Source organism: Tetrao urogallus (genome assembly GCF_951394365.1).
Source record: "Tetrao urogallus genome assembly, chromosome: 2".
NCBI lineage: Eukaryota > Metazoa > Chordata > Aves > Galliformes > Phasianidae > Tetrao > Tetrao urogallus.
In genome coordinates, this window is record NC_136814.1 from 29,669,105 (window position 1) to 29,682,196 (window position 13,092).

General features: G+C 54.9%; 1 protein-coding gene across 1 annotated transcript; it reads right to left on the bottom strand.

Annotated features, from left to right (window-relative positions):
- Positions 1 to 5,783: 5,783 nt before the first annotated feature.
- TMEM151B (transmembrane protein 151B) lies at positions 5,784 to 12,705 on the bottom strand (the record flags this gene model as incomplete). Its single annotated transcript, XM_079532713.1, has 2 exons — positions 5,784 to 7,220; positions 12,616 to 12,705. 2 exons carry the CDS (start codon positions 12,703 to 12,705, stop codon positions 5,784 to 5,786), a joined length of 1,527 nt encoding a protein of 508 aa, XP_079388839.1.
- Positions 12,706 to 13,092: the final 387 nt, after the last annotated feature.

Below are 13,092 nucleotides of genomic sequence, written 5' to 3' on the forward strand. Positions count from 1 at the left end.
TGTTGAACTCCATCCCCGCCTGCCGCCTACATGCTGGCCATCGCAGCCAGTCACGGTGTTGCTGAGTGGTATTCAGATACAGGGGAGGGAGAAGAGGACTCTGCCTGACCTATGGAATGGTGTAGTAGAGCCAGCTGTGTCTCCTGACAGAGGGGACATAGCCCAATCCCTCCTCTGGTGACAGTGGAGAGGGCTGAGGCCTGAACTGGTGTGTCTGGGCAGATGGAAGCAGCACAGAGCCAGGCTTCACATCAGCCTCCCTGGGCAGAGGGGACAGCTGAGATGTGAAGCGATTCCTCCCTGCAAGCTGCGCCCGAAATAGCCAGCCCTATCACATCCCTGTCCCTGGCCATGATGGATTAGCCTCTCCCAGGCACAAGGCAATATATTCATTAGTGACATTTACACCTTGTGGCTGCATTATCCATTGCGGTTTGTGACACGTGCTCCAGCTGTCAGTGCTGGTCCTGGAGGCAGCAGTGTTGCTCTGATGACACAGCGAGGCCTGGGCACCTCAGCTGGGAAAAGCCTCCTCCATCCAATGTGTCTTCAGGCAGGAAGGGCTTACCCTGAAAGTCCACGTTGCCCCAGGTCTTCTCCATCCTTGACCCAAAACACAGCTGCTGCAGTATAGCAGCCTCCTGCCCTGCCTTGCCTCATGTCTCCCACAGAAATCCCCACATCCGCAAAGCCTCTGACAGCTGCTCTCAGTCAGCCTCCGTGGGCACAGGGCATGTAAGTGGTGCTCAGCAAGCAATGCTCGAGGCAGTGCAGCCAGACCAGCAGGTTGTCCATAGGTTGCCCTATGCTTGAGGTCACTACGAGTCCACCGACATCTCCCAGGAGAGGACTGGAATGGTGTGAGCTCATGGCCCAGAAGGAGCTGATGGAAGAGGGGCGATTTGGGAGCTTGGAGTAATGCTAGTTTTTGCATTGGATTTGAGGAGGGTGAGAAGAGCTGGAGAGCATTGGGCAGGGAGCAGATCCAACAGCTCTCTCCTCTCAGCCAGCCAGCAAGGGATTAGCTTCATCTCAAACACAGCTTGTTCCATGCTTTTATCCCTGCTCTCTGCCAGTCACTGCAGCAAATGTGACACTTTGCACCATCTTCTTGCAAAAACCAGGTCAGGAGTTTCCTCTCACAGATCATTAAGCAATGCCCTGCCACGCTGCAACCCACTCGCTACAGGACTGAAGGGGACATACCAGACCAAAGCCGCCAACACATCCAGACTTACCCTTGGAGGTGCACCCAAATAACAGCCAACCACTTCTCCTTGTGCTGAACCAGAGGGATGTCTGCTTTCAACTGACACCCTCTCTGCATGTGCTCTGGAGATGTGCACAGACTTAGGAGTGGATCTTCCAAACCTTTTCACCCCGACAGGGTTCGTGGGCTGCCACCCAAAGTCTGAACTCATGGCATGCCGGCTGACAGCACTGCTAATGGATATTTGGATGGTGGGACTGATATAAAATACTAAGTCATCTCAACACATTCTAGCTAGGCTTTTTTCTTTCACTAATGTAAGTAGCTAAGATTGCAGAAGCAGCTTGCACTGATGGAGAGTGAAAGAACCTCGTGTCTGTGTGTGAAGTTACTTTGCTCTATGAAGTCCACTACATTATAACCACAGCAGGCAATGCATCTACTCGCAAAGTTCGAAGGATTGGAGAGGCTTCAGGATGGGCACTGATTTCTCATGAGCTTCATTTCCCTAGAAGTTGGAGGTTTACAAAAAAACAACCAAACAAAAGGCCCCAACAAAAACTGTCTCCACTGGAAAGAGGGGAGGAATAAAAGCCAGTTAGCTTTCCAGCAGCAGCTGTGCTTATTCTCAGTGCTGGATGAACATGCTGCATACTGTCACGGGCTCCTCAAAACTCGGCAGTACCTGGAAGTGTTGCATAGGTTAATGATGCATCTGACAGTAGAGCCTGGTTGTGGGCTGCAGGAAGAGGAGCTTGCTGAACGCCACAAGGAAACTGTCCTTCCCCAGGTGAGACAGATGGTGTGAGGAGGGAAGGAAGAAGGGAAGGCCATGAGTCTTGCAGGTTCAGTTCTGTCCTTGGAACTTCGTTTCCCTTTGCATGTAGAAAGGCTGCAGTCCTGTGGGAGAAATCTCCTCTCCCATTACAGCATAGGTCACTTTTCTCATTAGCTGGCTTTTGAGGGAGTAAACAAGATCACAACCATGAGTGCAATGTTTCCCTTCATGGAGCAGCTGTGATGGAGGCAGCAAAGCAGAACAATTCAACCCATTGCTTGAAAGACAGAAGAAATTCAACATCCATTCATGTTGGCCAAGTCCCAGTGTGAGCTCTGTGCTTCAAAGCAACACTGCAACAGCACAGTTTGTCTGGATTCAAGGACAGATCACTCTGAAGAGTTGCTAAGCCATGCTCGCACTGGCATAGCACCACGGGCTTCAAGAAAGTTACACTAGGAATGAATGCAGCCTATGTATGTCTATCTGAAATGCTACTGAACGCCTTTCTCATTTTTCCAGAACACCCATGGAAACAAGAACCCTGAGTGGGCTCATCCCTAAGCCTCTAATGGGCTCCCAGGCCCTACAGCCTTCAGTCCCCAGGTATACCTGGCTCAATGGAAATTATAGGCCCACATGCAAGGCAGGAGGCAGTGTTACCAAACAGAGCTAACACCTAAACCGTAACCCATTTCTGTGACAATACGGATCCAAATCGTTCTCATAGAGACCCATCTTCATATTGACACAGACCTCATTGTAACCACTGAATATACATGAAACATGATTAGAAGCCCATGCCACAAGTTGAGAATTACAGTTCTTTGGTAGCACAACTTCTCAGTGCTATTGCCATGTCTCGGAAATGTACCCTACAGATGCTGCAGCAGAGTAGGAGCACATTGCAGCAATTCTGCCCTGCTGGAAGTAAGGCAGCATCCTGGTGAAATTAGACAGCAGTACCAAAGCCATAATTGGAAAGGCTGGAAGGAACGCTTAAAAGGTATTCTTCTTTCCACAAGCTAATCAGCAGGCAATGATTTACTGCCATCACATGCTACCTAACTTTCTTAAAATTCCTCTTAATAAGCCTCATCCTGTATTCTCCTCCACACAGGCATCCACAAACAGCGCTGGAGCCTCTCGAGCATGAATGGAGAAAGCCACCAAAGAGGGCAGAGGTGTGCTGGGCACTATCTGAGAAATTTCTAGTGTGTGCTGAAAGAGATAAATGGGTGGTGATGTGCCTTGGAGGTCAGCTAACCCAGAGCTCCTCGCTTGCTCATTCTTTCTTTAGTTCATGAAAGCTGGAGAGCTTCTGGCAGCTACACTGGAAGCAAAAGGAAACGCCAAACAGTGCAAATACATTTTCCAGCCTTGTGACAGGGTACAAGAGCTCTCTTCTAGGGACATGTCAGCAATGTGAAGTGCCAGGACAAGGAGCTGGCAGCGCTCCCACCTCCCCCATCCCAGTGTAAGAGGAAAACTGCGGGCAACCTGAGTCTGATTCCTAGCCCATGGAAAGCTGCAAGGGGTCAATGGCATATTGAAAACAGCAAAGTCTTCTAGAGTGTGGGGCGGTCTGCTCCTGGAAAAACCTCATAAAGAAGCCCAGAGAGAGCCAGGGACCAGCAGAACTCTAAGGGGCAGGGCACAGTCCCTCTTCGGAGGACTTTTTGTGCCCTAGGGAAACTAAAATGCCTGCCAAACCTTTGCTGAATCCATCTGTCCAAGGCACCTTGGGGGCTAGCGATACTGCAGCCTGATTTAAACAATGTGTAGAAGATTTCAAAGAGATTATATTGGAAAGGACACAAATTCCTCACTAGTGACCCAGTGCAGCTCCACTGATTGAACGTCTCCTGATTCACCAGGACATAAAAGCCCATGCACACTGTGAGGACACTCAGCACTGGCTTGAGCTTGCATTATGCCCTTGGAAAAAGAAGCACAAGCACCTAGTGAGCCATGGGGCAATCACTGAGCACGGAAATCCCAGGGCAGCCAGTGGGGTGGTATCCACTTCCACCCAGTCTAAATTTGTGCCAATAATACCAGGAACAAAAAGCAGAGGAGGATGTGCCCACACCAGAGAGCTAGTGCTTCCAGGTTCTCATGGAGGCCCTCTTATTTCAGACATCTATGTCTGGTTGTTAAAATAAGGGTAGGTTACAAGACAGAAGCATAACAGAGTAAGATTTTAAGAGATTTTCTGTTCAAACCACTGTTGTTTGGAGCATAGCCCTTGAGATCCAGGAGGACAAATTGACTTGAAGGGCAAGAGATACTGTCCAGGGCACACCAGCACGAACAGCGGAAAAGAACCGCTCTGGAGGCAAAGCCTTACAGATCCTAAGGATGTGATCTCTCAAAGCTTGTCTTTGTATCCTACAGAGATGTGATACATGTTAGAGAAGGATCCTGCAGTAGGTCAGTTTCAAACCTAATTCACTGGAGATGATTCTCTAACGTGGGCTGATCTGGTGGAACAAGACATCTTCACTCAAGACTCCATGACCTGTAGGTGAAGCAATGCAGCATGGCTGAAAAAACAGATCCTTTGTTAATGCCTTGCTGGTTTACTTCTGACAGTGTGAATGTCCAAATGACCACAAGCTAATGGACTTGCTCTTGCGATCCACGACACATTGCTCTTGGCCATCACCTGCCCAGGTGGATGAAGGAAGCGTGATGAGCCTGAGGAGGGCTGTCTTTGCTCCCCATGTCCCCAGTCTGGGGTTCCCAACGCTCCAGTGTGTTTTTGCATTTCTCCCTCCCTGCCCCTTAGAATTTCCTGCCAAAACCATGCTGCCAGAAGACTGCAGCTTGGAATGCAGCCAGAAACCAGCCTAATTTTGTGCAAAATTCCCTCTTGCAAACATGCACCACCCTGCTGGTCTACTATCAATAGCTGAACTGCAGCTGAACTGACCAGAGCCTTCCTTGATGCATGTCTAAAGCTACTGGGAGTACGATGGGACCTCCACCAATTGACATGCCAACTTGACATCCATGCACTGCTGTCCCAGTGCCATCCCTTCCCCAGCTCACAGGGACCTCTCGCTCTCCTTCCAGCTGAGCCCTCCTCCAGTCAGCAGATCAGCGTTGCCGCATTCCATTCCACCCGGAGGCACCCAGGGCTGCCTGTCCGTGGCTATCCCAAACAGGCAGTCCTTTACCCAGGGGATGCTCACACTCAGAGTGCCAAAGCTTTCTAAGGAGCTGTACCTGGTGTCCTCCAGAGGTGATGCCTTTCCCAGCGAGAGCATGTAACAGTCGGAGCATGGTCTAAAAAACAAACAGGGAGGGTGGGGTACAAGCTGGGGGTCAGGCGAAGCTGGATTTGTGGTGCTCAACCTTCTCTCTAAGCTGTCGGTCAGTGCCCCCACCCTGGGTCTGGCTGCAGCAGGGGGAGGAGGGCAGCGAGGTGCAGCAGGATCCGTCTGCTGGTTGCTGCTTCCTCCAAGCACACGCCAGCCTGGGGATGGAACACCCACTGCAGCACCCCCTCCCGTGCCAGGCCTGTCTTTTTCTTCCTCGCTCTGGATCTTGACACTGTGAATTACTGTTTTAGGATGATTTTTTTTTTTTTTTTTTTTTTTGCATGTGGTGGTCAATCTAGAGTTCTGTGCCAGGCCAGGGAAGCGCCATCACTCACCCCTCCGGAGGTCGGAGCCACTGCTCCATCCCACCTCGTCCTCCTGGGCCACCTCCCTCCCCAGTGCTCCTCTCTCAAACCCTGCGCTGGCTCAGGCCAGGCCCTCGGCAATGAGATCCCACTGCCCTCCGCCTTCACAGTGAGGTCTCCACACAGGACCCGTTGCGGTGGAGGTGACGGTGGTCGTGGTTCAGGCAGCCTTCATTGCGGTGCACAATGAGGATGGGGAAGTAGAGGGCGTCCTGATAAGGAGGGGGGTCTTCCTCCTCCACCGTCACTTGGCTGGAGAGGCGGGTCTGCTCCGTGGGGCAGCTCTGCTCATTCAGGCTCCCGCTCCGGCTCTGCCAGAGGCAGCTGCGCCGTGAGCCGTACAGGCGGCCCAGCGAGAAGCGACTGCTGCTGAAGGGGATGCGGGGGCTGCCGTTGCAGATGCTCAGGGCGCTGCGGGAGAAGATGGAAGAGCTGCTTATAGTCCTGTGGCACCGCTCGCAGTTCTGCCGGTAGCCCCCGTAGCGGCACGCGGAGTAGCTGGTGCAGCCGGACAGCCCCACCAAGTCCATCAGGACGGCTTCCGAGTAGCTGGGCACCAGCTGCTGGTTGGATCGGATGTGCCACTCCAGCTCGGTGCTGTCCACCGTGTTGACGCGGGGCATCCTCCGGCAGAAGGAGCGCTCCTCAGCCGGTGTCACCGCCACGTAGTCAAACCCAAAGAGTTTCTCCACGTGGTAATGGACGTAGGAAGTGCGGTACTCATTTAGCACCCGCAGGGGCCAGGATAGGGTCAGCAGAGCAGCCACCCAGAAAACATAGTGGGATACGTACCAAGGCAGGTTGTCTGGGTCGGAAAAGGCCACCATGTATTCCTTGAAGTCCACGTTTTTGAGGTGCATCCCCTCCCTGGCCTCCATATAGTCATCCAGGCCCTCGTTCTCGGTGAAGAAGCGGGCCCGCTGGGTCAGGTAGGAGTTCTCCGACTCCACGTTGGCAAAGCTGAAACACTTGGTGAAGCGGAGCCGTGTGGCTGGGTAGCTCTCCAAATCAATGAGGTCCTTGGAGATGTCCTTGACTCCACAGTTGGAATAATCAAACTCGGCCTCTGCCACGTGGGTGTTGACCCGCTCGTGATACACTTGGGTGGTGGTGTAGGCATCCCCATTACGATAGCGGGTCACCTGCCGGGTCCTCCGGACATAGTGGTAGCTGATGGCCTTCCACCAGATGCACGGGGTCGCCTGCTGCATCCGCTGCACTCGCTCATGCACGCTTTCCACATCCACTTTGTACTGCAGCTCGTTGCGGGTGTAGCAGTGCCAGCACTCCACCAAGTATACCACGTAGAGCATCACCAGGAAGGCCAGTGGGATGTAGACGTAGCCATTGGAACAGGGGCTGTCGTGGTACATCATGGACTTGCCCTTGTAGGCACTGTCAAAGGTCAGCCGGGTCACCTTGGTGACGTGGCACCACGTCATGGCTCCCATGCAGCCATACATCAGCAGTGACAGCAGCAGGCATTTCCAGTGGGACTCTCGGCACAGCGACTTGCTGAGAGACTGCTTCACCGGCCGCTGCTGCTCCAGAGGGCCAGGAGAAGGGGAGAGAGAACAAGAGGAGAGGTCAGTAGGCTGGAGGGACAAGAGGAAGGCAAGCAGGCAGCAGGATGCCACGGGGAACAGATGTCAAGCACAGCAAGATGGAAGCTCGTGGATCTCTGCATGCCCCAGCTTTCTGCACCAGTCCCACCAATGCAGACAGCTCCAATGATGGCTCCTCTCCTCCAAACACCACACAACCTCATCCCACTACGTCTGCGTCCCCTTGCACACAAGTCCCCTTTTCCTAATCACTACTCAGTTCAAGTTGCTCCTGCTAGGTCAGCACAAGTGGTCTGGAGCACCTAGAGCACAGAGACCTTTGCAGCAGGGAAGGCTTCTGGCCATAGTGATCTTCACTACACCACTTAGCAGCCCAGAGGCTCCAAAGTGCTTCTGAAATGCTTCAGAAACAACACAAACCGGTGGCTGACTGAAGTGCAGCCACCTCTGGATAGAGAGAAGGCAGTATTGAATAGCATCCTGAAAGATGCTTGGACTGGAAGTGAGGAACACCCCACATACCTGCAACAGCTCGGAGAAGCGAGACATAAGCGCATGGCTGGCAGCAAATTGTGTGCACTGGGTTTTGAGTGAGAAAGCCCATCTTTACAGAAAAACTGCTCTCAGGTCTACAGCGATTATTAAAGGTCAGGATTTCAGCAATAGCACTTCTTAAAGTGATTGCACTGGTGCATTCACAAAGACCTGTGAAATCCCCCTACCTAAGGAAACATCTGACACATTCTCCAATATCCTGAAGTTTTGAATACTGATCCATCATGTTGCTTGTTTGGTCAATGAGACTGACATTATCAAACCCATAGAAATGACATGCAAAGAAGCAATTTACTTTCTCATACAAAAAGACTTTGTCCAGCATAGATGTCATCCAACACAGCAATCCCCAAAGGTATGTCCCGAAAGAGGTGATGAGAAGCCCAGCCTTGGGCACATGCCACAGATGTCACTAAGCAGCTTTCAGCTTCACCCATCTTCTCCAACTGCACGCAGCATGGATGGCTTCAGACACTCTTCTCTCTGTATGCCTTACTTATCCCTTGAGCCCAGCTCCCCTCTGGATGTCAGTGGCTAAAGACATCAGAGCCATGCTGCCCTTTCCTGAGCTCACCTGCACCTTTGCATTACTGCCAGCTGTAATGTCACCACTCATGGCAACAACCCTCAAGCTTGGCACCATCCCTTCCTGGATTTGCCAGCAGGCTCACTGCAGAACGAGGGCAGGACTGAGGATATGTGGAACCCCTGCAGACTATGACTCCACAGTCCAGCCACTGCCCTCCTGTTTCCCAAGCCACTGGATGCCAGAAGCCTGTCATTTGAAGATCCCATAGAACTTAGTGGATTCCCACTGCCAGGAAGGAGGAAGTCACTTTCACTCTTGGCGTGAAAAAGAACATTTTAGGAAGAACCAGAGGTCACAAAGCATTGTCAGGCCTGGAAAAAGATCTAGACCTCTTATCTCCTCCATAAATTCCCCCTTCTCTCGTTGAAGAGCATCTCAGCCCTTACCTTGGTCCCCTGGAGCCCTACACGCCAATCTTTCCTCTCTTATGGGACCACAGCCACAGTGAGCAGCAGGACTGGCTCCAGCCCAACTCCAGCAGAGATTTCTCTCCTGGAGGGAGTGTGCTGTCCTTCCCTGCTGCCTGTCTGTCATGAGTGGAGCAGGCAGCCATGCATCAAAGGGATGCTGGCACCAGGAAGAGAACAATGGCACTTCCCTCTGGGTGGTCCCAACCTTTGGAGGCACTGAGACCTCACTCTGTGGTAACCTGCTGAGAGCAAGAGCTAGTGGAAGGGACACAGATCTGAGGAAAGCATGCAGACAGTCCTGCTCTGCAGGCAGCAGTGAGAACTGCAGGTAGCTCTGCCTGGGAGAATAGGCACCCTACACTCTTCCCAATGCAACCCCCAGCTGCAGCAGCATCACATTGGGAAAGATGCAAACTGTGGGAAGAGAACCTGGAGCAGGGAGATGAAGCAGGGATACCTTGCAGAGCTGCCTGAGCTGTGTCCTGCTTTCTCAAACCCTCACTGCAATCATGAGGGTCTCGGCCCTGACACAGCACAGCTCTCATGCCACCACTCCAGCAGCTGAAGATTTCCTCTGCCCCAGCTGCCTTCTGCCTTGCAAGCTGTCCCCAGCAGCAGCTGGTGCAGAGCCGGCTGCTGGTCTTGCTCAGCAGAAGGGCAATGCGGCCAGAGCCCTGCAGAGCTCCAGGCAGAGCGTGCTGCAGGTAGGGACCCGGGGCATGGCACCAGGAGGATGATGCAGCCACGGCTCGCTTCCAGGAACTATGTTAGCAGGGCTCTAGTCCACACAGTAGTCTCCTCCTAAGACTACGCAGCATTCAGACACTGCAGCGCTTTTACAGGGTCACACTAACCCCTGCTGTATGTTGTTTACATTCCCATTTTGTTCTAGGCTTTTGAGGTAAAACACATACGCATCAGTGGCACCGGTGGGGCTTCTGAAAGCCGAACAAGTGCCAATAACGGGATACAACTACAGCAGAGCTGGAGGAGGAGCCAGCTGCAGAGCCTAATCCTGGCTGGAAATGCAGCATCTCTGCTCTTCTCCAGGGCTGCACAGGGCTCATGGGAGCACGCAGCCAGCTCCAAGGCTTCCCCACAGAAGCTGCTGAATAAGGTCACCTCCTTGGGCTCTCACCCAACCTTGCAGAAGCCCAGAGCAGCAAATGAAAACATGAAGATGAGAAAGCTGGGGACAGGGAAATCCTTTCTGTCCCAGAATGGTGTCACTCAGAGGAGCGCAGGCTGTGACATAAATGCCACAGTCGCCTGCTTGCTGCAGTCCGGTGGAATGAGGTGAAGGCCTGCCCTGCTCTGCTGCAAGCAGGGTATTCCCGTGTCACTAGGAGCTACTTCCACTGCTCACACCTGAATTGGACAGGTGAGCAAATCTGCTATGCAGGTGTACCCCAACACCTCTGCTGGAGAGAGAATGGAGTCAGCCCTGGCTGGGCCAACACCTCTGTGTGACCCCAACCAACCTCTCGCCTTCTCCTGTCCCACTGCACAACCTCCCCAATGCCTGCAAAACACCTTTCCCTGTGCATGTGCGTAAAGTGCATTTGGGAAGGGCAAGGGCAGGTGGATCCCGTGGGCCTCACACACAGTCTTCTGACATCAATCTGAGGTGAAAGGAGATGGATCCTTACGCCTGCAGCTGCTGCTTGGGGGAGGACAGGAAAGGATGGTGGGATGACTTACGAGCGGCCACAAATGAAACTGAAATGTCCACAATGCACAGGGCAGAAGCAGCATCCAAGAGAGGCCCATTGCTGAGCTGAGCTCTGTTGAGCACTTGCTGATACTGATACTGATACCTGGGGAATCCTTAATATCCCCCTCAAGGGGATAACCCTGCCCAAAACCCTGATGGCCAAGCACATAGCAGAAGTCCCTTTATTGCCCTTACCTCTGGGGTCCTGCAGCTCTGTTGAGCACTGAACAACACCAGAAGCGCTGCAGGACCCTGACACTTCTAAGACCTGCCACCATCCTCCTGTGCTCTGTGCAAACAATGGCCACTGCTGCTCAGAAGGATCCCAGCTGGGCCCAAATGACACCTCACCATCACAGCTCAGGAATCGCTTCCCTGGAAGCAGCAGCTGGTTTGGCCCAGGCTGGCAGTGCTGCCAACTGCAGAGGAAAAGGAAAAGCAGAATATCTAGGAGGCAGGGAACCCTGCCAGCAGTCAGCTCCTGCGACGGGCCCAAGGTCTCCATTTTACAATTGGAAGAGAACCAGTTCCCTCCATTGCATTCCATCTCAGCAGTAGGATGAGAGAATTTTTTAGCTTGTCCTCAGGCTGAAGAGCCTGTGTCTTGACATTTCATAACCTGATGGGTGGAAATGTGTTGCTGAGAGAGATTCAGTGCGGCACTGCTGAGTGTAGGTGTATGCCTGTGATGCCAACAGGAAGCAGGTGCTTGGATGGAACAGCAGCTCCTCCACAGCTAGCTCTGGCTCACTGTGTGCCTTGCTGCGATGAGCCAAAGGGCACCTGGAGACTTACGGGGCTCCTAGGTACAGTGACCTGAGACATAGAGATAAGGCACCTTCAGACAGGACAGATCTCATTTCCCCTTTTCCAGACCCCAAACATCCATGTAAAGAGAAGATGCAGCCTCCCTCTCCCCATGGCAGCTCCATGGCAGTTGCTGACTGAGGGAAGCGAGCCCTTAGCCCCACGCATGCAGGTCACAGACTCCAGCCCTGCTGTCTGCTCCCACTGAGCACAACCATACTGACAACATGACTAGCAGCCACTGCAGAGCCAACACAGCCTGGTCCACCTTCTCATGACTGTGAGGCAGGGGATGCTGGAGGCCAAAGATTCTCACCCATGCTGCACTTGTGCCATCCAACCCAGCTCTTATGGTGGCACCTCTCGGAAGGCAACATGCTCCCTTGGACATAGCACTGGCAGGGCACAGGAGGCAAGAGACCATGTCCAGGAGTGATACATGCATGTATTTGCCCTACTGAAGCACCATGCTGCTCAGGTTCTGTCTGGAGCCGCGGGGCTCAGGGGTTGTTGGACAGCAGCAGGAAACGGGAGCTGAGGAAGAGCCTCAGAGTACACTCTATGTGCACAGCTCCCCAGACCTTGAACTTCGGCATTCCTCTCCCACAGTTATTTATATCTAAATACACGACTGTATATGTAGGACAACTCCACGCGCACGTATGTTCTCCCCAAGCCGAGGAGGCAGAGAACACGGCACTATGCAGCACCGCCAACCGCAGCTCCCGGCAGCAGCGGACGGCGATGCGCAGCCCCGCGCACCCCCACCGCGCTGCCCTTCGCCGCCTCCCGCAGGTGAGGAGCGCTCCGCTCTCCCTGCGATGCCGCTGCTCTCCAGGGACCGCCGTGGCCCCTAATCCCCATGGGAAGCCCGATCTGAGGGTGGGACAAAGAGGCTCACCCCCCTGCCGGCCGCGTCTTCCCCCGCATCCCCCCAAGGCAGGGACGAGGAAGAAGGGGACTCGTTTTCCCAAGCACGGCCACCTCTCCCCACTGCAGCAAGCCAAAGCCTCGCGCTCTCCTTTTGTGACGGTCCCCGTGCCTCCCCCCATCCCCGGCATTCACATCCAGGCTCCGTTCCCGTCTGCTGCGCTCCTTCCAGCCGCGCCGGGGCCGGGCCGGAGCGAGCGGGTGCGGGCGGCACCGCGGGGCAGCGGGGCCGCGGCAGGGGAGGGGGCTTCGGGGGTCCGTACCTGTGCGGGCACGGCGCGGCGCGGCTAGCGGCGGGGCGGTCAGCGAGCGCGCCATGCAAAGCCGGCCCCATGCAGACGGGTAGGGTGGTTGGGGGCACCTCACCTCCTCTCGGACCCCCTCCGCTTCCTCCGGCGGAACCGACGTGCTGCTGCCTCCCTCGCTGGCCGCGGCCGCCGAGGCCGGGGGGGACATGGCGGCGGCGGGGGCTCCCCGCTGGCGTCGCCTCCGGCTCCGGCCCGCAGCCGCATTATCCCGCCCGCCGCCGGGCGCTGCCTCCCCGGTCCCCGGGCGGGCGGCGGGGCGGGCGGCGCGGCGGCATAGCCCCACCGCGGCACGGCTCCAGCCGCGGCACGGCGGCAGCGCTCGCCGCCCGCCGGCCCCCGGCCCCGCCGCAGCGCAGCGGAGGGCGGGCGGAGCCGCGGTGGGAGGGACGCCGTGGAGGGGGACGGGGACAGAGATGGAGGGGGGCGGGGGGGGAGCGGCGGGTCACCTTGAGGAGGGGATGCGGGGAGCGCCGCACGGCCGCCCCGAGCCCCTGGGCAGCGGAGCCGCACGGGAGAGCCCCGCTGCCCGCCTCGC